Below are 21,811 nucleotides of genomic sequence, written 5' to 3'. Positions count from 1 at the left end.
CGGTTTTTCTACGCTGTCAACTCAAAGTCGAACGCAGTATAGACTGGCCTCGGCAAGCAGACACGCCCATCGAAAGATCAAGCCGTATAATAAAATATAAGAACTCACAGTGTTGTGATTGTTCGTGACATTGTTTTTTAATTTACCTTATTACCAACTGGAAAATATAATAGAGCTTTATGAAAATCTCTCAAATGATGTCGATGTGTTATGTAAATATTTAGAAGAATATTCTAATTAACATAAACAGGTACGTACAATAATTGTAAGTTCAAGTTTCATTTTAACAACAACAATAAATATTTTTACAGCAAGTTTACAAACCCTGCGACTTCATTTAGACAACATACAAGCATTTTATTTAACTCCCTTTAGTTATAGTTTCTTAAAATCAAAGCTAGTAATAAACCTGTGGAAATTATATTTATAATTGTTGATACCAAAGCTAATTAATAAATTAAATTGCTTTAAAAGTGATAATAATGTAATAAATTTTGTAACCAATACAGGTTCTCAAATTTATTCATGTTTTTTGGGAAGGATGTGCCAAAAATTAAATGTTTTTGTGTTTTCATTTTAGATTTTTCCCACCTTAAAGAAACATTAAAACACTTCCTTGATACTACAGGCAACAAATTACTTACTATTAAACAGTCCTTGACCATTAGTGTTAGCGAAAATGACTAAAATAACGAAAGGAGAATGAACAATTTTTTTTATTGTGACAAATATATTAACCATAATATTGGCGACTATATAAAATTAATTAGTTCGAACAATTTAATCTTTGAGGAACAGGATGTAAGTAGTCAAAAGAAACATCAGTCGTATGCGCCATGTAAATATAAATTTTCAATAAATCACGTCATCAAATTTTAAGAAGCATTTTACCATCTATCCGTACCAGACCGAAACTACTGGACCGATTGTTGTAATAACATATTCTTAATAAAACACATACAATTTCACACAATTAATCTGTTGCGTTTTTATTTTTATAACAATACTGTTTTAAAAAACGACATTCTTAATGGTTTTTCTTTTGCAGATTACTTTTCTCTCCACGCCTTGCCTCCTCCACCATTATTACACTGAGTACCATTTTTAAATTAATAGATCCATGGATAACACATTTCGAATAATACTTCTCTCGTTAATTATAGCAGTTTTGCAAGAAAGTAAGTGTGACTGTGTGGAATCTTATGCAACAATATGCGACAACATAAAAGATATTTATACTACAAAAACTAATGTAACCTTTAGAGATGTAATAGTGAAATCAAAGAAACCCAAACTTAAAAGTCACTTGATATGCCTGGATTGGGTGATGGTATACCGTTTCTTGCTGAATAGCCACAGTATAACATTTGTTGAACAACTAAATGGTATTTCAACAGTCGGTTGTCGTTTTTTCAACGGACTTTATCGTATAAAACAACTGACACTTTATAAGAACGATCTCAAGCACTTGAAAGACAGAGAGTTTTTCTGCCATCCTTTAAATAAGTTATCGTTGGTTAATAACAATATCGAAACGGTTGGAAGAGATGCATTTCGGGTTAACGATGTCATAGAAGAAATAAACGTTGCAGAAAATCGAATTTCTCGTATTAGAATTTTCGACGGTTTCAGTCAAAATTCGAAGTTACGCGTGCTTAATTTTAAAAAGAATAAAATCAGATTCATTGAACCGAAGAGTTTTCCACAGTCGTTGGAATTTCTAGATCTAAGTTACAACGAAATCGCTGACGTAGCACTACCTGAAGTTATAAACCATTTAAATAACCTAACACATCTTTACTTAAGTAATAATAAAATAACTGTGGTTCCAGATCTAAGTAAAATGCAAAATTTAAAAGTTTTGGACTTGTCCTACAATAAAATATTTAACGTTCACTGGAATACAAACAACAGACCACCTTTCACCGTCGAAATCATCAATTTGAGTCATAATGAAATTGAAACCATTGAATTTTTATTAGTTCTTATATGTGCAGACGTTGAGAGACCCTCTAGAAACACACCCTTGCGAATTGACTTACATTTCAATTTTATAAAAGATGAAAATTATATTACAATACAAGAATGCAACGCTACCAGAGACACATACTTGTCGATGTACGGAAATCCATGGTCTTGCAGAGAGTGGACTACATTTGAAAACGCAATGGACAAACTAAGAATAAAACACTCGTGTTGTGACAAAGTGCATTTTAATAGTGGTTTAGTGCCATACTGCATTGCAGAGGATACATATAGAATTGATTATAGTCGTATTCAACAGTATGTTGCTGTAGTAGAAAAACAAATTCATTTAGTTCCGTGTAATTTGAATATCGTAGATTGTTATACGAATTTGAACAATAAAGAATATTGTATGTCGTAGACATTGGTTGTTGGTTCTTAAAAAAAATAAATATCCTATGTAGCGGTACAGTTTTAACACAGCTAGGTGTGATAACTGCTTTACAATATTACGGAAAGCTTTGTAGCTATTCTCCATTTGCAAATTTAATATCCTTACTTTTGGCGAATAAATAAAAAGTTATTCGAGGTATCAATACAAATTTTTACATAAAGTCGCCACAAATTAACATTGTTTACAAAGTACAAGAGGATATAGGTAATTCCAATTCTATATATTTACTGGTCAGCAACTCCAACTAGAAAAGGAAAACAGATTAGAATTAAAGAAAAATTTCGTTATGTGTGCACTTGTGTGTGGCAACATCTACAAGAAGACACAAAAAAACAAAAAGAAAGAGAAAAATGAAGGAAGAAAAAGGAAAGGTGGTTTAAGCAGAAAAAAATGAACGTGCAAAAGAGAAAAAACATCGCACTTTGAATTCACAAAAGTTACAAATCTCTACACGTGGAAAAGGTTTTTTTGGGGGACGATGTGAGTATGCTTTTAATAAACAATGTCATATCAACGTTTATAAATAATATTGTTTAGTGATACAATGGAAAACCAAAGTCAACACGCGCTAAGAATCTAAAGGAAGAGACTGAAATCAGAAGAACACAGCATAAGCGAAATAAAAGAGTGTAAAAATTGTGAGAGAAAATGAATGCTCTAAAATAAATTTAAATTATTTGTGCTAAATATGTGGACAAAAAAAGTGAAATTATACGTATTTTTTTAGTTAAACAGCAGTCTCATTTTTTAAACTGTAATGTAAATATAGAAAAAAAATATTTAAGAATTTGCCAAATCGTTAAATAAATTACTGTGCTTCAGACACTAAAAAAAAACGATATTTTCAAAATTGTATAGTTAATTTTAAAATGGAGGTACAGAAATATTTGCCTAATCTTTTTAATGCCTATAATAGTTTTTACATCGTGTTTTTAAAAATGCAGTAACACCAATATATTTGCTAACATTAACATTTTTAATTTTCATCCTCAACATACTTCAGACTGTGACAAATTGTTTGTAAAACGTTGAATTTTTGTTCGAAATAGGGTAACTGCAGCAATTACCGCCACCATAAGCTGTATTTCCGTTTGAATGCAATTTTTATATTCGCAGCTTTATTTAAATATATTAAAAAAAATTATCCTGAAATTTTTTATCATTTGTTAATTAAAAAATATATTTAATTAACATGCTATTTTCTGAAATTGAATTAGTGGTATTAAACCACATATTAATTAGACAATGATAGATAGATAGATAGATAGATGATAGATAGATGGTTTATTAGTGTCAGTATATGTGTACACATATTTACACACGTCAGATTTAACCTATCTGTACATATAATATATACTATACTAAACTTACTATACTAAACTAATATAAAACAATCTATTTTGCAACAAGTATGATTGACGAGAGGAAAAAAAAAACAACTTGCATTTCTTTTTCTTTTTTTAACACTTTACTCAATGAAATCATGTTCCAAAAATTCATCAATAGAATAAAATGCTGATTTTACGAGATATGTTTTTATCCTATGTAGAAGTAATTTATTTTCTAACTGTTTATAATTTAAAGGAAGTTTATTAAAAAATTTTACACCAAAATAATTCACACCATCTTGTGATCTCGTTAATCTCAAATATTTACAGCTTAGATCTTGTGTTCTTGTTTGGTGATTGTGAAAATCATTCAGCTTTGGATAAGACTTGATGTTGTTAACGATATGCTCAATACATTTGAGTATGTAGAGAGATGGAAGCGTTAAGATGCCTAGCCTTATAAAATGGTTTCGACAGTCGTCTCTATATCCTATATTCGAAATTATTCTGATGGCCTTTCTTTGTAATTTGAATAACCGTGTTCTTGCACTTGAGTGTCCCCATATTAAGATTCCATATTGTAGGTGACAATGTATTAAGGAAAAGTATACTATTCTTAAATACTTTAAAGAAAGGACATTAGATAAATTGCGTAACAAATAGATATTTTTGGCAATTTTTAAGGCAGTTTCTTCACCATGTTTTATCCAAGTAAGCTGTGAGTCGATGTGTATGCCAAGATATTGTTACGATTGACGGACGAATAATAAATCGGGTGTTGGTAAAACTCAAAAAATTTATTTCTTCAGGTCGAATTACAACACTATCTATTGCGACGAATATGTACAGAAATTATTCCGGCGCTCTCGACTGTCTTCACTGGATGAATGAATCCATTACCTACGGTCGCCTCTATTTAAACCCATAGTCTCTGATCGAGATCCTTCACGAACATCCATCGCGACTCCGCTTCGAGACTCCCCTGGACGCCGCTTCGAGACGCTCCAGACCTGTCTTTATGCGCCCGCCTCTCGGCCGTCAACAGCGATGATTCACCCATCAGCGCCGTGCGTACGTCCAGAAGGCTCTCGACCGCCATAGGCGTCGTACTGGGGCGGCGTAAGGGTGTATTTCGTAACACTGCCCCCCTCTTCAAATCCGATCGTCCCGATCGGAAGCGTCTTCGTTGTTTCCTTCGTACCGTTTTAGTCGATCGAGATGAACGATCTTCATCTTCGTCTTTGGTCCACGTTGGATCCGATAAACTACGTCATTTATTCTAGTGACGATAGTGTATGGACCTTCCCAGTCAGGAGCCAGTTTTGGGCAACGTCCCTTCTTCCGTCGGGGGTTATACAGCCACACTAAGTCATCTTCCTGGAATCCGCCACAGTTGGCCTTCACATCATAACGGGTCTTCATTCGGTCACTGGCAATCTTGATCCGGCCCCTCACTAGTTCATGCACGTTGACCAACTTCTCTTTCAGTTCGTCCACGTAGTCACGTACTTCCATTGGTTCTTCGGATGGCAATCCAAAGACTAGGTCACAGGGCAGCCGCAGTTCCTTCCCAAATACAACGTGAGCAGGTGTTTGGCCCGTGGTGTCGTGGATAGCTGCGCGGTAGGCCAGCAGGAATAGTGGAAGGTGCTGGTCCCAATCCCTTTGGTGCTCTTCTACCACTTTCGAAAGGTGTTGCTCCATAGTCCGATTGAACCTTTCCACCATGCCGTCGGACTGTGGGTGTAGTGGCGTTGTCCTTGTCTTACGTATTCCCAGTAGCTGCATCACTCTTTGGAAGACGTTGGATTCGAAATTGCGTCCCTGGTCTGAGTGAAGTTCCAAGGGGACGCCAAACCTACTGATCCAATTGTCAACCAGTACTTTCGCGACCGTGACGGCTTCCTGATTTGGAATGGCATAGGCATCTGGCCACTTGCTGAAGTAGTCGCTAGCCACCAGGATAAACTTGTTGCCGTCGTTTGTTACAGGGAACGGACCGGCCACATCGATGGCGATTCTTTCGAAAGGTGCCCCAACATTATATTTCTTCATCTTTCCCCTCGCCCTGGTATGAGGACCTTGGCTGGCCGCACACGTCGTACACTTGCGACACCAACTTTCGACGTCGTCACGATAGCCTACCCAATAAAACCTCTCCCGGATTTTCGACAAAGTCTTGTTCACTCCGAAGTGGGCTCCAGATGTTCCGGCATGAACTTCCTCTAAGACCTTGGAAACCTTTACCTTGGGGAGTACCAGCATTGTCTTAGAGGTACGCCCATCAGGACTCTCCCACTTCCGCTTCAAGAGCCCATTTTCCATGACCAAGGAATCCCATTGGGCCCATAACGCCTTCAAACTGGGAGATTGGTCGGACAATTCTGCCCAGCCGGGTCGTTCGACTCCTTCCTCCTTCCACTTTAATATTGGCCCGATTATGTCGTCTGCTTCTTGTTCACGCTTTAGGCGCGCCGTTGTCCATTCTTCATCTTGCTCAAAAAGCGTTCGACGAACGGGCAGGTTCCCTTCTTCGGCGTCGATTCTGTCGCAGTGCTTGCACTCTCCGCACGGACGTCTTGACAAAGCGTCAGCGTTGTTGTGAAGTCGACCCGCTCGGTGTTTGATCCTAAATTGGTACTGCTGTAGTCTTTCCAGCCAACGCGCTACTTGGCCCTCGGGATTCTTTATCCGCAGTAGCCACGAAAGGGCAGCGTGGTCGGTCCTGATCAGAAACTCCTGTCCGTATAGATACTTGTGGAAGTGGTTGACGGCTTTGACAATGGCTAGCAGTTCCTTCCTTGTGGCACAGTAATTTCTCTCTGGTTTGGAATGTAATTTACTAAAATATTCGATAACCCTTTCCTCCCCATCTTGTATCTGCGACAATACGGCCCCAACTCCCGAGTTACTCGCATCGGTATCGAGGACGAACATTCCTTTGTCCCTGGGGTAAGCCAAAATGGGGCTGGTGCACAAAGCCGTCTTCAGTCTCTTAAAGGCCATCTCACATGTACTGCTCCACTTGAAAGTCGCCTTCTGCTCCGTCAGTTGGTGTAACGGTGCTGCGATGTCGGCATACCCTTCTACAAATCGTCGGTAATATGTGCAGAGTCCCAAGAAGCTTCGTAGTTCATGCTTGTCTCTTGGTATGGGCCAATCCCGGATAGCAAGAACTTTCGTCGGGTTGGTTTCTATTCCTTTCTCCGACACGATATGGCCCAGGAACTCGACTCGTTTCTGGAAGAGTGAGCATTTCTTGGGATTTAGTTTCAAACGAGCGTTTTCCATTCGTTCTAGCACCTCCTCGAGATTCTTCAGATGGTCATCAAACGTTTTGCCCATAATCATGACGTCGTCGAGGTATACCAGACAGGTCTTCCATGTCAATCCTTTCAGCACCATCTCCATCAGACGCTCGAATGTTGCTGGCGCATTACATAATCCGAAGGGCATAACGGTGAAGTGATAGAGGCCACTTCCGGTGGAGAACGCAGTCTTTTCTTTGTCGTCCGGGTGCAAGCCTACTTGCCAGTAGCCACTCTTCAAGTCCAAGGTCGAAAACCACGCCGAGCCGGATAAGGTCGTCAAGGTATCGTCTATTCGAGGAAGGGGGTAACTGTCTTTCTTCGTGACGTCGTTCAGTTTCCTGTAATCGACGCAAAATCGGGTAGTCCCGTCCTTCTTGGTAACCAAGACTACTGGAGATGACCACGCGCTGTTGGATTCTTCAATTACCCCATCTCTCAACATGTTGTCCACGAGTTTTGTAGCTTCTTCTTGTTTGGCTAGGGGTAGTCTTCGAGGAGCCTGACGGATCGGTTGCGTGTCACCAGTGTTTATTCGGTGTTCTACGATGTTGGTCTTCCCGAATGGTTCCTCCTCTGAGGCGAAGACATTACGGTGCCTACGAATGAGTCCTTTGGCCAGTTTTCTCTCACGAGCAGACAGCTGGTCCCAGTTGACCTCCAAGCCTTTGGTATCCCCTTCCTTAGACTCATTCTCAACGTCTTCTTCCTCGCAGTTCAATACTCGGGCGACTGGCTCACACATTCCGATAATCTCCCCTTTTCTAATATTGACTGCATTGGGAAACACGTTTGCCACACGTAAGGGTATGTCACGATCGGTTTTGACTAGGGTGCTCGCTATCAGGAGCTTGTGGGTCGAGTCATGTGCCGGCTGCACCATCCCCAAACTGTATCCGGGGTTCGTCTCTACTCTGGCGGGGACGATGACTTCTGCATTACCATCTACCTTCGTTGTCTGACAGACCACTAGTCTGACTGTTGCAGCTTCCACATTCGGACGTCCCAACACAAATTCTTCGGCTCCGAAACGCAGAATTTTCTGTTCTGGGTCGATCATTAAACCATACCGGCTGATTAGGTCCATACCCAGAATGAAATCGTCAGCGATTTCCGCCACCAGAACTTCATGCTTTATTCGGAGTCGACCGAGCTCTACATTCACCACCGCTGTACCCAGAACCGGTGTTGTTTCTCCCGTGACCGTCTTCACATTCGTGGCGGTACGTACTGATTTAATTTGGCAATTTTGTAACCTGGATCTGCGTGCAAGGGACACTTCGGCTCCTGTGTCGATGATGATCTTCGATTCCCGTCCATTGATTTTTCCGCTGATTGTCGGACTATCGACGCTCCCCGCGATACTTCTAACCATTACAGTTGTTGGGGCTTCTCTTTTAGCAGCCAGTACGCGCCCCGAGGTACCGACTGCCTTTAGTTTTCCTGCTCCTGATGTAGACGAGGTCGCGGCTGCGATCTCCTCATCGGCCCTGGCGATCTAACACGGCAATCCCTCCTAACATGCCCTTGACGCCCACACCTGTAACATTCTAGGCGCCCTCCATGTTGTCTAGAACTGCCCGTCTTGATTTCGGCAATTATTTCGCGGGCGAATTTCTCAAAGTTCTCGCTCATTTTGTCGAGACTCTCTTGAATAGGGTTTACTTCGCCCTCAACCCCAATGCCTCGTATCTTAACGTTGGAACGAGGTGAGCTGTTGTATGCGGCGTCCACTTCTAACGCTCGAATCAGCGCCTCGGATGGTTTCTTGAACCCGGAGATTTGCAGGACTCTTCTTACCTCACTATCTCTTACGCCGTTTACGAAGGTTTCTGCTGCCAGTCTGTCTTGGAAGTCTTGCGGAGCTTCAGGATAGGCGAGGTGTACCAAACGTTTAACATCAGCCGCAAACTCCTGAAGAGATTCACTACTCTTCTGAATCCTAGATTTAAGCTGCGCTACGAAAACTTGCCGGAGGTGTTCATCTCCAAATCTGAGTTCGAGGGCGGTCGTCAAAGCGGTATAGTCCTTCTGGTTCTCTTCTGATAATGTCTGTAGAATCTCCAGGGCCGCACCTCGTAGTGCTACTACCAAAGCGGTCGCTTTCTGTTGGTCATTCCAGCTATTCGACAAGGCCGCAGCTTCAAATTGCTTCTTATAAGTAGTCCACGACGTCTGCCCATCGAAAATAGGGGGTTGAACTCTCACCGGACTGAATTCTGCAGGGGTCGCAATTGTAGGTCGTGGTGTTTGCAACCTTTCTTCGAGCTCCTTGATCTTGTTTTCCATTTCATTTCTCACCTCGTCCACTTCATTTCGCACGACTTGGAGGATTTCGCTTCGGCTGTTCAAAAGTGTAGTTTGCATAGCTTTTAAATTTTCTTCCATTATTCTTTGATTTTCTTCCATTATTCTGCGATCTTCTTTTCTATTTTCTTCCATTATTCTTCGATCTTCTTTTCTACTTTCTTCCATTATTCTTTGATTTTCGCTCAACATTTTCATCATTTTTGTCAGTTGTTCCTCCATGTTGGCTGTTTGCGCTCTTGTGGTAGTCGGCATAAAATTTTCTTCTAGAAACTTCTAGAGCCTTGACAGATGTCAATTCTCGAAGCCAATGTCAGGTGATGAAAGTCTAATTCCGTTATTCCACTCTTACCCCGGGAGAGAATTTTCTCGAAAGTTCACTTTGTTCCGGTCTCCCCTAGTAGCACCAACCAAATTCGAATCCCGATTTATTTCACAATTAATCCCACTCCTGACACCAGTGTTACGATTGACGGACGAATAATAAATCGGGTGTTGGTAAAACTCAAAAAATTTATTTCTTCAGGTCGAATTACAACACTATCTATTGCGACGAATATGTACAGAAATTATTCCGGCGCTCTCGACTGTCTTCACTGGATGAATGAATCCATTACCTACGGTCGCCTCTATTTAAACCCATAGTCTCTGATCGAGATCCTTCACGAACATCCATCGCGACTCCGCTTCGAGACTCCCCTGGACGCCGCTTCGAGACGCTCCAGACCTGTCTTTATGCGCCCGCCTCTCGGCCGTCAACAGCGATGATTCACCCATCAGCGCCGTGCGTACGTCCAGAAGGCTCTCGACCGCCATAGGCGTCGTACTGGGGCGGCGTAAGGGTGTATTTCGTAACAATATTTTACGGTAACCTGATCTGATTCTGTCTTAGGTTTTACTGAAAATTTTAAGTCTTGTGTCTTGGTTTTATTGAGAGTTAATTTGTTTACAGTGAACCAGTCTTGAGCCTTGGAAAACATTTCACGTTTTTTACTATTTATGCTCTCACTAGTTGAGCCTGATGTACTTATTGTAGTGTCATCTGCATACAATGTTACATTCACGTTTGACAAAAATTCAGGCAAATCATTGATATAAAGTAGAAACAAAACTGGTCCTAATATCGATCCTTGTGGAACTCCATATGTGATTTTATAACCGTCAGATAATTGATCATCTATTCTGACATATTGCCATCTATCAGTCAAATAAGATAATATCAATTTTGTACTTTCAGGGTGGAAATCATAATAAAATAACTTTCTTATCAATATATCATGAGGTACGCAATCGAAAGCTTTGCTTAAATCCAAAAAATAACTAAAGTATGTTTTCTTTTTTTCAAAGCACTCCACGATTCTGCTCACAAGACTTATGACAGCTGTAATGGTTGAAACACCTTTTCTGAAGCCAAACTGCATTTCGGATAATATTTTTTTTGTTTCTAAAAATTCCAAAATTTGCCAAAATAGGATTTTTTCAAATACTTTCGAAAAAAATTGGCAATAAAGAAATTGGTCTGTAATTGTTTTTATCATTAATGTTCCCCTTTTTATATACAGGCAATACAGATGCAATTTTTAAGCATTTAGGAAAAACTTGGTTGGCAATACACAGGTTTATGAGTTTTGTGAGTGGATAGATTAAAGTTTCTTTAACACATTTTATAAGTTGCATGGATAAACCATAGATATCTTTCGAATTATTATTTTTTAAGCTGTTTATGGCATTCCGTACTTCCATCTGAGAAGCATTTCGAAACTTAAATATATTTTTATCATTGACAGTGTTCGACTCCATTATACGAATGGGGTCGAATTTCGGAGGTGGTAATTTTTTTATAGTTTCATTTGCTATTGTAGAAAAAAAGGCATTAAATTCATTTGCGGATATTTCACATTTGCTATTAGAGTTAGAAGTCTGATTAGATCGACGACTACTTACAATGTTCCACAGAATTCTTGGATTAGCTCTATGATCTACTATAAATTTGTCGTTAGTTTTTATTTTAGCCTCCCTAATGGCCAGATTATATTTTTTCTTAAATTGTGAAAGCGTTTTCTTTAGTTCTAATGTTCCATGTAATCGATAAGCATCATTTATTAATTTTTGCGTTCCTCGCATTTGCTTCAGATTTGAATTAAACCAATTATTACCTAGAATATTATATCTCTTTTTAATAAGAGTTCTTCTAATAGGAAAACACAAGTTAAAGAAATACATGATAATGTTTAAGAAGAAATTAAATTTCTCCTGCACCTCTAAATCCCCTTCCACAAAAGACCAATCTATATTATCAAGATATTGAAAAAAATTAAATTTGCCAATGTTTGTGATGGGTCTGGAAATCTTAATAATTTTAGAGGATTTATTGTTGCAGGGAACTATATTTTTTATATCTACTACAACTCCAGTATGATCAGAAACACCTAAATTCATAGGTTCCGCAGTAATTAAATTAGTATCTATATTTGTGAATACATTATCGAGTCGAGCCTTGCCACGTGTAAAAAATTTAACCAAAGGGTACATGTTAAAGCTGTGAAACGTATCAATTAATATGGGAGTAGACCAATCATTACCTTTCTCAAAGTGTATGTTGAAGTCTCCACCCATTATTATGTGTTTGGTTTTGTAATCAAGGACATTAAATAACTGCATAAGTAAGTCTATGAACAATTTCAGATCACCCGACGGGGGCCTATAAATTACAATAATATACAAATCTAATTTGGGCAAAAACAAGCCACATAATTCAACTTGTAGTTCAATAGACAGATTATTTACATTGGACAGTGCCTTGTATTCGATCTCCGGGTTGAGAAACTGCATCACACCCCCATGGCCGTGCTGTTTTCTGACAAAAAAATCTGCTATGATGTAAGTATCTAGTCTGAGAGCTGCAACTTCCTCTTCTTCAAGCCAGTGTTCACTTATCGCTAGAGCACTAAATTTATTGTCTGTTAACATTGCATCTAAAATATTAATTTGGTTTCTTAAACACTGCACATTTAGAAAAAGAAGTTTGAAATTTCTTTTTTCATCTTTCTCATTTGGTTGCTATATCGAATATCTTATCTTGGTCTTGCCTATTTCACACAATCTTTTATAAACTGCACAGTCATAATCAAAACGCGAATGATTCACCGTCAGATTTAATTTTTGATTCTTATTAACTTTTGAACAATTAATGCATACAGGGTCATTTATGCAATCTTTCTCTGGGTGGTCAGCCCTACCACAGTTTAGACATTTAGGTGGATTTTCGTTGCATTTCTCTGAGGTATGATTGTATCCTCCACATTTAAAGCATCTATATATACTGATGTGTTCATATATGTCACATTCACACCACTGAATAAACACAGTCTTCAATCTCATTATCTCCGCAAATACTTCCGGATCTACTTCTACAATGGCTAGATATCTTTTTTTCATTTTTTTACACACTAACAGTTTAAATGTTCCGTTAATATCTTTAAGCGATGGATTTTGTTTTTTCAGACAAATCTTTAGGTCCTCTTCATTTAATTCATCACCAAGTCCTACTATTTTAATCTTCGGTTTTTGTAACGAAGACTTCTTAACAAGAAATGTATTTCCTAATTTAGATATAACTTCAGCTTCTAATTTCACCATTTGCTCCGTCGTATTACATCCTATAGCAACACCACCTTCTTTCAAGGGACGAATATTCGTAATACCAACTTCGACTTCATTGGGTTTAATGTTTTTTTTAATTATATCGATTGTTTCGATCGAACCCAGCGTTTGTTTAGGTTTTAGAATAACCACATCCTTGGATCTTTTGGTAATGTCACTATATGTCTTTCCTGCAATTTTATTTGACGTTTCCTCTTTATCCTTGACTTGTGAAAGTAAGTGTTGCTGCATTTCATTAAATCTATTAATTATGTTTTCATTAAGTTCTTCTTTAAGTGATAAGATGTTAATGGTAAGGTCCTCTCTTATCTTGGAGATAGCGTTTCTTATATTTTGATCATTTTGTGGCTCATCGAACTGTAGCTGTGTTAATTCTAATTCCTTCTTTAATTTATCATTTATGTGTTTATAATTATTATTTTGCAACTTAATAGCTGCAATTTCATCTTTCTGTGTTTTAATCTCCTTCTCTTTGGACGCTCCTACCTCTCTGAACTGCAATTGCATCTCCTCTAAATCATTTTTTAGTTTGTTGTTATCTTGTCTAGTTATACCATTTTCAGTTTTGAGGATATTAATCTCGTTCTTTAATTCTTTAATTAAGTCTTGAAACGATTCAACTATAGTATTTATCTCTCTGCAGTGCTCTTCACATAGCATCACGCTATCATTGATTATTATGGCTTTTTTCCCCTTGGAGATTAGTTGACGATGACAACTTTTGTGATATATATCATCACACTTATAACACTTTATACAAGTGTCCATAATTTTAAGTTTACACTTTTTACACACTTTTTCACTACTTTCATGAGGATCATTGTTAGCTACGTCTTGCGTGTACGGCATCGCGAAAACTTGCCAAAAGCTTTCTGACGAAAGCAGATAAACATAATTTTTTTATCATAAAGGTAAGTTTAATCTTACATAACAAGTAAACAATTTGATCAACGGAAAACATTATTAGGATTGCAGTAATATTTGGAACAGCAATAATGAATGTGTCGGTTAATGATCAGGAACGTGAAAATTTTAAGGCAGATCTTTCACTGCGTATAAAGAGCCTTAAACCACTTGTTTGCGTTAATACTTTTGGTTTTTTGTTTAAGAATATTTCAACATTTCTGGAATTGGCTGACCCTTTCGTATTACCAGGAGATTTTCTTCGAATATCGTGGACAGCACTTTTAGCAGATTCAAGCGCAGATATTTTGATGCTTAAGTGCCACAGTGCAAGGAAATCGAGTACCGTAGCTGAAGGATAATTTATAAAATATACGATAATTTAAAATCGGCGTGGGTAAAACTCAACAATTTATTTCTTAGTAACTCAAATTTACATGACTCATTATACAGCGATAATAATAATAATAATAATAACATTTATTTATGCCCAACAGTGTTTACAACACCAATTACAGGACAAACCAACTTAATTTTAAAATAAGAAATAAGAAAATAGAACTAAAAAAAAAACGAAATATATATACTGTATAAAAATAATAACCTATAACATTATACAATACTAATTCTAAAAACATAGCGAAACAACAATAATTTATGCGATGCGGTGAACCGGTCAATGATTGCTTTTTTAAACGGTAAATATCCTAAACGAAATATATCCACATCTTCACAAACGGCATTGTACAGTTGGTTGTAAGGGAGACCTGAGAATAATTTTTGTTCTCATATCTAGCGCCTAAACGCGGAACTAAAAAATTTAACTGACCTAACATATGCGGCAGATCAAGTTTGCCATTGATTAGCTTGTACAAAGCAACAGAATATTTATTTTCCTTCTCACTAACACAGGAATGAACTCAAATTAATGAAGTAAGAGTACATACATGGTCATAACCTCTAGTTGGATCTTATGTGTTTTGAAAAACAAGTATTTGAGAAATCTACACTGAATATTTTCATCCATAGCATTATAGACTTGATAGGTCGAATACCAAACAATGGATGTATATTCTAATCTACTTAAAATAAATGGACGGTATAATGCAACTAAACAGTCAATGTTTAAAAAATACTTACAATTGCGTATGATGAAGCCTAGTATACAGTTGCAGACGGAAATAATATGAATATACTGCTGATCAAACCGAAAACAAAAATCAAAATATACACCAAGATCCTTTGGTGAGTCGCACCGGGGAAGAAGCGTTTGATCAATGGAATAGTTAAATATAATTTTATTCTTCTTGCGAGTAAAAGAGATAATCTTACATTTTGGAATATTTAACCTGAGTTTATTAACAAGGCACCAATTGTGTAAGATATTTAGGTTGTCTTGTAGAAATAGGACATCTTTAAGAGAATATATGACATGAAACAATTTCGCATCATCAGCAAACAACAGTATCAAACAACGTAAAACCGAAGACAAATCATTTATATATAAGAGAAAAATGAGTGGTCCAAGGACTGATCCTTGAGGAATTCCAGAACCCGCTACATACGATTGTACTGTACGATTTTTGTTCTGAGCGTAAAATACGATTCTAAAACAAACAATAACTTTTTACTAAAACCAAAACTGAACAATTTCTCCAAGATGATCTTATGGTCTATCCGGTCAAATGCTTTAGCAAAGTCAGTGTAGATAATATCCACCTTTTGGTCTAAGTTTTGCGAAACGAACTGGAAAAATATCATAAGATTAGTTGTAGTAGACCTATGATCCAAAAAACCATGTTGGTTTGTTGAGATAAGACTCGTGACTGCAGGATATATATAGGAACTGACTCAAAAATTTTGGCAAAATTGCACAAGAGACAAATGGGTCTATAATTTTTGATCTCAGACAGATCACCTGATTTCAGGATCGGACAAACCTAGGAGATTTTCCATTTTGTAGGAAAAACTTCTGTTTCCAAGGGTTTATTAAAAATCAGCAATAGCGGTTCAACCAACTGAAACTTGCAGTCCTTGCATCGAATGGCCTTAATAATATCATCTTGTGTAATATTAGGTATATTTACAGTGGAACTTCCAAAAAAAACCATCTCTATCTGTTAAAGCATCACAATCCTTTGGATCTGATAAAGCAAAATCTGAATTAAGAAAGATTTTGCTTGAATCCTTTTTAGGTACGAATTATAGGCAACCCAAGTTAATTTTTTTTTTTTAGTAATAATAATAATAATGTCTTTATTGCTCAACAGTGTAAAATACACCAATTACAGGTACAACTTAAAAAACCAATTGTATGTAAAAAAAAGAACTAAACAAAAAGAAAAATAAACTACGAATCGATAGATAGATTAGTGGCTAAACTAATATTAAATTAATACAAAAATTAATGAATACTACTAAAGATTACCTACCTTTAAAAAAAAAATCTTTCAACACATTTTTTAAACGTTGAATATCTCATATGAATTATATCAATATCGTCACAAACTTCATTATATAAAGATGACATCAGGTATAGCGGCGATCTAACAATCATATTTGTCCTGGGGACATGGTAGCTGAAGGTTGAATGATGTCTGGCATATATTCGTGGGACCAAAAAGTTCAGTTTTTCAAGCATTTGAGGTAGATCCAATTGGGACTGAAGTAATTTATATAAGCAATAGAAGTAGAACATTAGTTTGACGCTTTACTAAAACAGGGATAAACTTAAATTCAACTAGGAGAAGATCGTGGTTATATCCTCTGGGGGGATAAACTTTATGAGATTTTAAGAATAAGTATTTTAGGAATTTACGTTGGATGTTTTCAATCATGACATTGTAGGTTTGATATATAGAATACCACACAATGGAAGCATATTCAAGCTTGCTCAAAATAAGTGTTCTGTACAAGGATATAATACTGACTATTATAGAAAGATTTACTATTACGTATAATAAAACCCAGCGTCCGATTACTGGATGAAATAATATTAAAATAATGTTGATCAAATCGAAAAGCCTTATCAAAGTATATGCCTAAGTCTTTAACAGTTTCATATCGCGGGAGAATGCTTTGATATATTTTATAATCATAAGTAATAATGTTCCTTTTTCGAGTAAACGAAATAACTTTGCATTTAGGAAGACTCAATTTAAATTTATTGCTGATGCTCCACTCATAGAGCCTGGTTAAGTTTTTTTGAAGAAAGATAGCATCTGCTAATGAGTTAATACTTATTTTCGCATCATCTGCAAATAACAAAATTGAACAGTGTATGCTGGAAGGTAGATCATTTATGTATAAATTAAAGAGAAGTAGCCCTAATATAAACCCTTGAGGAACTCCTGAGCTAGCAATAAAAGAATAAGATACAAAGTTGTTATACTGCACAAATTGTGTACGGAGTGTAAGATAGGATCGAAAAGGTTTAATGTATAATTTACAAGTGAAACCAAAATTTACAAGTTTTTAAAGAAGAATATTGTGATATTGATCACAATGATCAAATGCCTCTGTAAAATCCGTATAGATGACATCGACTTGTGATTGATCTTCCAAACTTTTAGATACAAATTGTGAGAACATTATGAGGTTTGTTGTTGTTGATCTATAATTTAAAAAACCATGCTGATACTTTGATATATAATTTTTCAGTTCTGGGTAGATATGGGAATATAGAATTAATTCAAAAATTTTAGCAAAATTAGAAAGCAGGGAAATTGGTCTATAATTTTCAATTTTAGATGCATCACCGGACTTCAAGACAGGACAGATCTTAGATTCTTTCCATTTATTAGGGAAAACCCCTGTGTCAAGGGATTTATTAAAAATTAGTAGGAGTGGCTTAGCAATTTGGAACTTACAGTCCTTAATTATGAAACTTGGAATCTGATCTGAACCTGATGTCATACCTGGTTTCAATCAGTTTTTTAACAGATGCTCTCGCTTCTTTAAATGTAAGCCGGAGTTTTTGTACTTTTTTAGATGACGATGTTTTTTCTTAATAAGATTTCTAATCTCAGCATCAAAGCAAGCAGGATAACGTTTCTTTCTTTAACAAAAAATTGGAACAAATGTATCAAACAAATTAAATAATGTTTTATAAAAATAGTCAACCATATGGTCGACTGAAGAAAAATTAACTGATCTCGACCAATCAACGTTTAGCAACTTGCTGTATAGGGAAATGAAGTCAGCTTTCCGAAAATTGTATGTCTTGACGTCAGCGTCAGCACACGAAAAGTTTTTACAATTGTCAGCAGATAAGGTACAATCAATTGACAAAGCCGGATGATATTTGTCTTCAGTAACTAGTGAAGAATCAACGTGACTAAGAGATCATTCCAAGTTTGAAAAAGATAAATCTAACAATTTGTTATTACAATTTAGCACATCATTAAACTGATTTAAATGCAAAAACTGAGCAAATAATTTTAGACGGAGAACAATATTGTCATTAATATTTTAGTTAAAGTTAGGAATATTAAAGTCTCCTATTAAAATCATATTTTTGAAATGGAAAGACTTTTCTTCGAAAAAGTCACATAGAGAATTTAGCTCATCATTAGATGGAGTACTGGGAATATATATTACAAAAACAGACAGAACATGGTAACCCAACGTTAGTTTACATCCAACCAGATCAATTGAGGGACAAATATTTGAAAAAGAAGTTAAGTCTATTCGCTGACCAGAAATAGGATCTTTCACGGCTAATAAAACACAGCTACTAACTTTCTGTCAGATCTAAAGACATTGTAGTTAGTAGTACAGATAAATACAGAATTAGATACGGAATCTGTTAGCCAGGTTTCTGTTAAACATATTAAATCATACTCGATGATACAAGAAGCAACAAAAAAGGTATCCAATTTATTTTTCAGGCTGCGAACATTTTGGTATTAAATGCTGATTTCAATACTGTTGAGCAGGGTTAGTTTAAAGTCGTTTTTGGTTGAATGGTTGGTATACCACGAACATACTCGATGTATAGATTTGATTCACCATTGTCCGCTCTAACTTTTACCTCCTCCTTCAACTTGTTGTAATACTGACGTTGTTTATCAATTTTGTCTGATGAGGCTCGAATAGATTTAAAACGCTGATTCTCATTAATGTCAGTACGTTTTTTATTTATTGAATTAAGTAAGTGATACACTTGTTTTTCATCACGAAGTATTATTTTAATCGGTCGAGGTTTAGACAAGTTGACACTATCATATCTACCTAACCTTATTGGAACAAAAGCTTGAACTGCCTGCTGTGAAGTAAAATCAGTAGATGGAGCCAGATTAACATCTATCAGTATCCTGGTCTTTCTGGCCATAGAAGTTGCATTGATGGGTAGTAGGGGAATTATTAACGGAAAGACACTTACTGCATTTTCAAAAAACGCCACCTAAGGATTTTAAAGTGTCTAACTGGCTTTTGAAATGTTTACACATTTAATGTGAAAATAAACTGTGCAGGAAACACATTTGATGCCAGGTAGAGTGGGAGTGATCCCACCTTTGGAAATATCGCAAATAAGTGTCTATCAACAACAAAGATTACTAAAAAATAAAAATACTTATGTGCTTAGTGAATTTAACCTATATATATATATATATATATATATATATATATTCATCTAGCAGGCAGTTTCGCATAGGGTGCTCATGTGACAACAGCGCAATTCATGCCGTCTTGGTTTATATCTTAGCTACATCTCACCTGAAATGACAGTTTGGCCACTTGCTCAGTGATAGCAGCACGTAATTTTGCTAGCTTCGTTAAACACTGTTTTGACTAAATTGTAGAAAACTATGCATCATTGCAAGTGTTTACAGCCATTGTAGTTTGTAGAGGTCAGTCAAATTTTTATTTTTGTGTGAACAGTGTGGAATGGAACTTACTCGAAATCATAACAACACGATAAATAGATTTTTATCTACAATAATAAATATAAGTGAGTTTTCTAAATTGACAGTGGATATTGAGATATTATCAAGAAAGATTTGGTTTTCTCACCAGTTCAGTGCAAGTTTTATAAACGCGATGTTGTTAAACAAATGTTTTAATGTTTACTTGCTAAGGTTATACTTTCTAATTAGTAGGAAGAATTTACCATCCTTCAGCTTCCGCAGCAAATTCACTGGAGGAATACCAGTTAATAATCGAGACTGGGAGTGCTGCCAACATCTGAAACTGTGTTAGTACTTCTAAACCCTTGAAGAGAAAAATGGGCTGTAAAGACAGCATTTTCGGTTAAAACAAATTTCCTGTCCTTCAGATTCAATCGACAATTCACCAGGGGAATATCTCAACCAAAGTTGATTTTATCAAAAACTTTGAACCAGAAATAAAAAGTTGAGAGATGCTTTTAACCCTCTCTGTGAGAAACAGACAGTGAAGTTTTTCAATGTTAGTTAAGTTTTCTCAGTTGGTGGACTGACAAATAAATGTGTGGAAACTATTTGAAAAAATTAGATGAAAAAACAGTTTAAAATTTGTGTAAATGTAGAAGTTTGGTTGGAAACTATCTATAACAAACACATTTTCTGTTCATTATTTTTTGTAAATTGTACTCATTAAATGTGTTGTTAAACTTCCATATTTATAAAAATGTTTTTCTTACAATTCAGGAAATTTGGCACCTTCGTTATTTATGTAGTTTTTATAGTAAAAACATTTATTTATAACACATTTTGTATTTTTTTTTTTAATTTTTTGTCTACTTTGAAACAAAATTATTATTTTATTTAGATGGAATCGCAGCATTAGAAAAAAGCGAAATCTTCCTGTGTGCCAAACTTCCCTCCTGTCAAGAGATGTTCGCGTAAATGCGCAAGTTCGGGAACCTTCTGAAAATATCAAAACATAATGTATTTTCAAAAAATTAAAAGGAATATGATTAGAGTCACTGATGTATAGGTTGTGCTTTAAGACTTTTTTTTATTTTTCTAATAAAGTTAATATAAATAGTCTGGAGCCGTATATTTTTGTAACCTCATCTCAAATACATATTGTGTAAAATTGTTTTTTTTTTTTTTTGTATTTATTATAAATACATTTAGCATCATGTTTGCAAGATTTCGTCAGTTAGTAGAAGTTTAATGCAACTGAATAATTTAGTGTGTGCCAAATTTCTTGATTGGTAAAAAAAATTTCTATAAAGAGGCAACATTGGCAACTCCCTAATAATGAAAAATTAAAATTGAATGAAGTGGATGATTACTAGGCTTTTTTACTTTCCGAACGTAAGTGAAGGAATCCATCGGGCGGCTTACCAGTTTCATGTTTTCTTTACGTTTCATGACCCCCCAGAGTACAAAAAAAATAGTCTACCGTTTCTGTCTGTCCGTCTGTATCGATTTTGATTAGACAGATAATCTCCTAAACTACTGGATCGATTGTTGTCAAATTTTGTTTGTATATTACGAATATCATGTAAATGGTAAAACGCGAACCAAAATTTGGTTAACCATCCCCACCAACAATTTGATGACGTCTGCTCATTATGCTGCATAGTCAACATTACCAGAATTGTATGAAATGATATACTCTTGTATTTGTGGTTTACAAATCTTGAATTTGTGTATGATTAAACTTTGACTTTTTTTTTTAATTTTAATGAAGTATACTGTTATAAATAGCTTTTAGATGTTTTTGTCAATAAGTATGTAATTTCTATTAAAGTTGATATAAATAAATTTTACGAGTATATTTTTGGAACCTCAAATGGTGTGTAAAATTTCTTTTGGTTTTTTATTATGCATTTATTCTAAATAATTACATTAAGTTATTTTTTTAACATTTCGTCAATTAGCAGAAGTCTCATGGGCTTGAAAACCTTATGCGTGCCAAACTTCCTTATTGATGAGAAAAAAATTTGCAAA

The 21,811-nt window shown here is 35.9% G+C and overlaps 2 protein-coding genes across 8 annotated transcripts in view; one reads left to right on the top strand and one right to left on the bottom strand.

The window, feature by feature from the left end:
• Positions 1–21,811, bottom strand: part of LOC135137645 (neuroglobin-like) — a 316,194-nt gene that overhangs the window by 87,090 nt on the left and 207,293 nt on the right. The gene's annotated exons all lie outside the window — the stretch shown is intronic.
• Positions 50–2,461, top strand: LOC135137632 (leucine-rich repeat-containing protein 49-like). The gene is made up of 2 exons (XM_064067339.1): positions 50–250; positions 1,049–2,461. Exon 2 carries the CDS (start codon positions 1,121–1,123, stop codon positions 2,384–2,386), a length of 1,266 nt encoding a protein of 421 aa, XP_063923409.1. The 5' UTR covers positions 50–250; positions 1,049–1,120; the 3' UTR covers positions 2,387–2,461.

The sequence above is a fragment of the Zophobas morio genome, unplaced genomic scaffold (assembly GCF_036711695.1).
Source record: "Zophobas morio isolate AGI-343-1 ecotype UQ-CSIRO unplaced genomic scaffold, CSIRO_AGI_Zmor_V1 ptg000029l, whole genome shotgun sequence".
Lineage (NCBI taxonomy): Eukaryota > Metazoa > Arthropoda > Insecta > Coleoptera > Tenebrionidae > Zophobas > Zophobas morio.
Note: the sequence above shows the minus strand (reverse complement) of the source record. Positions and strands in the feature narration are given on the sequence as shown.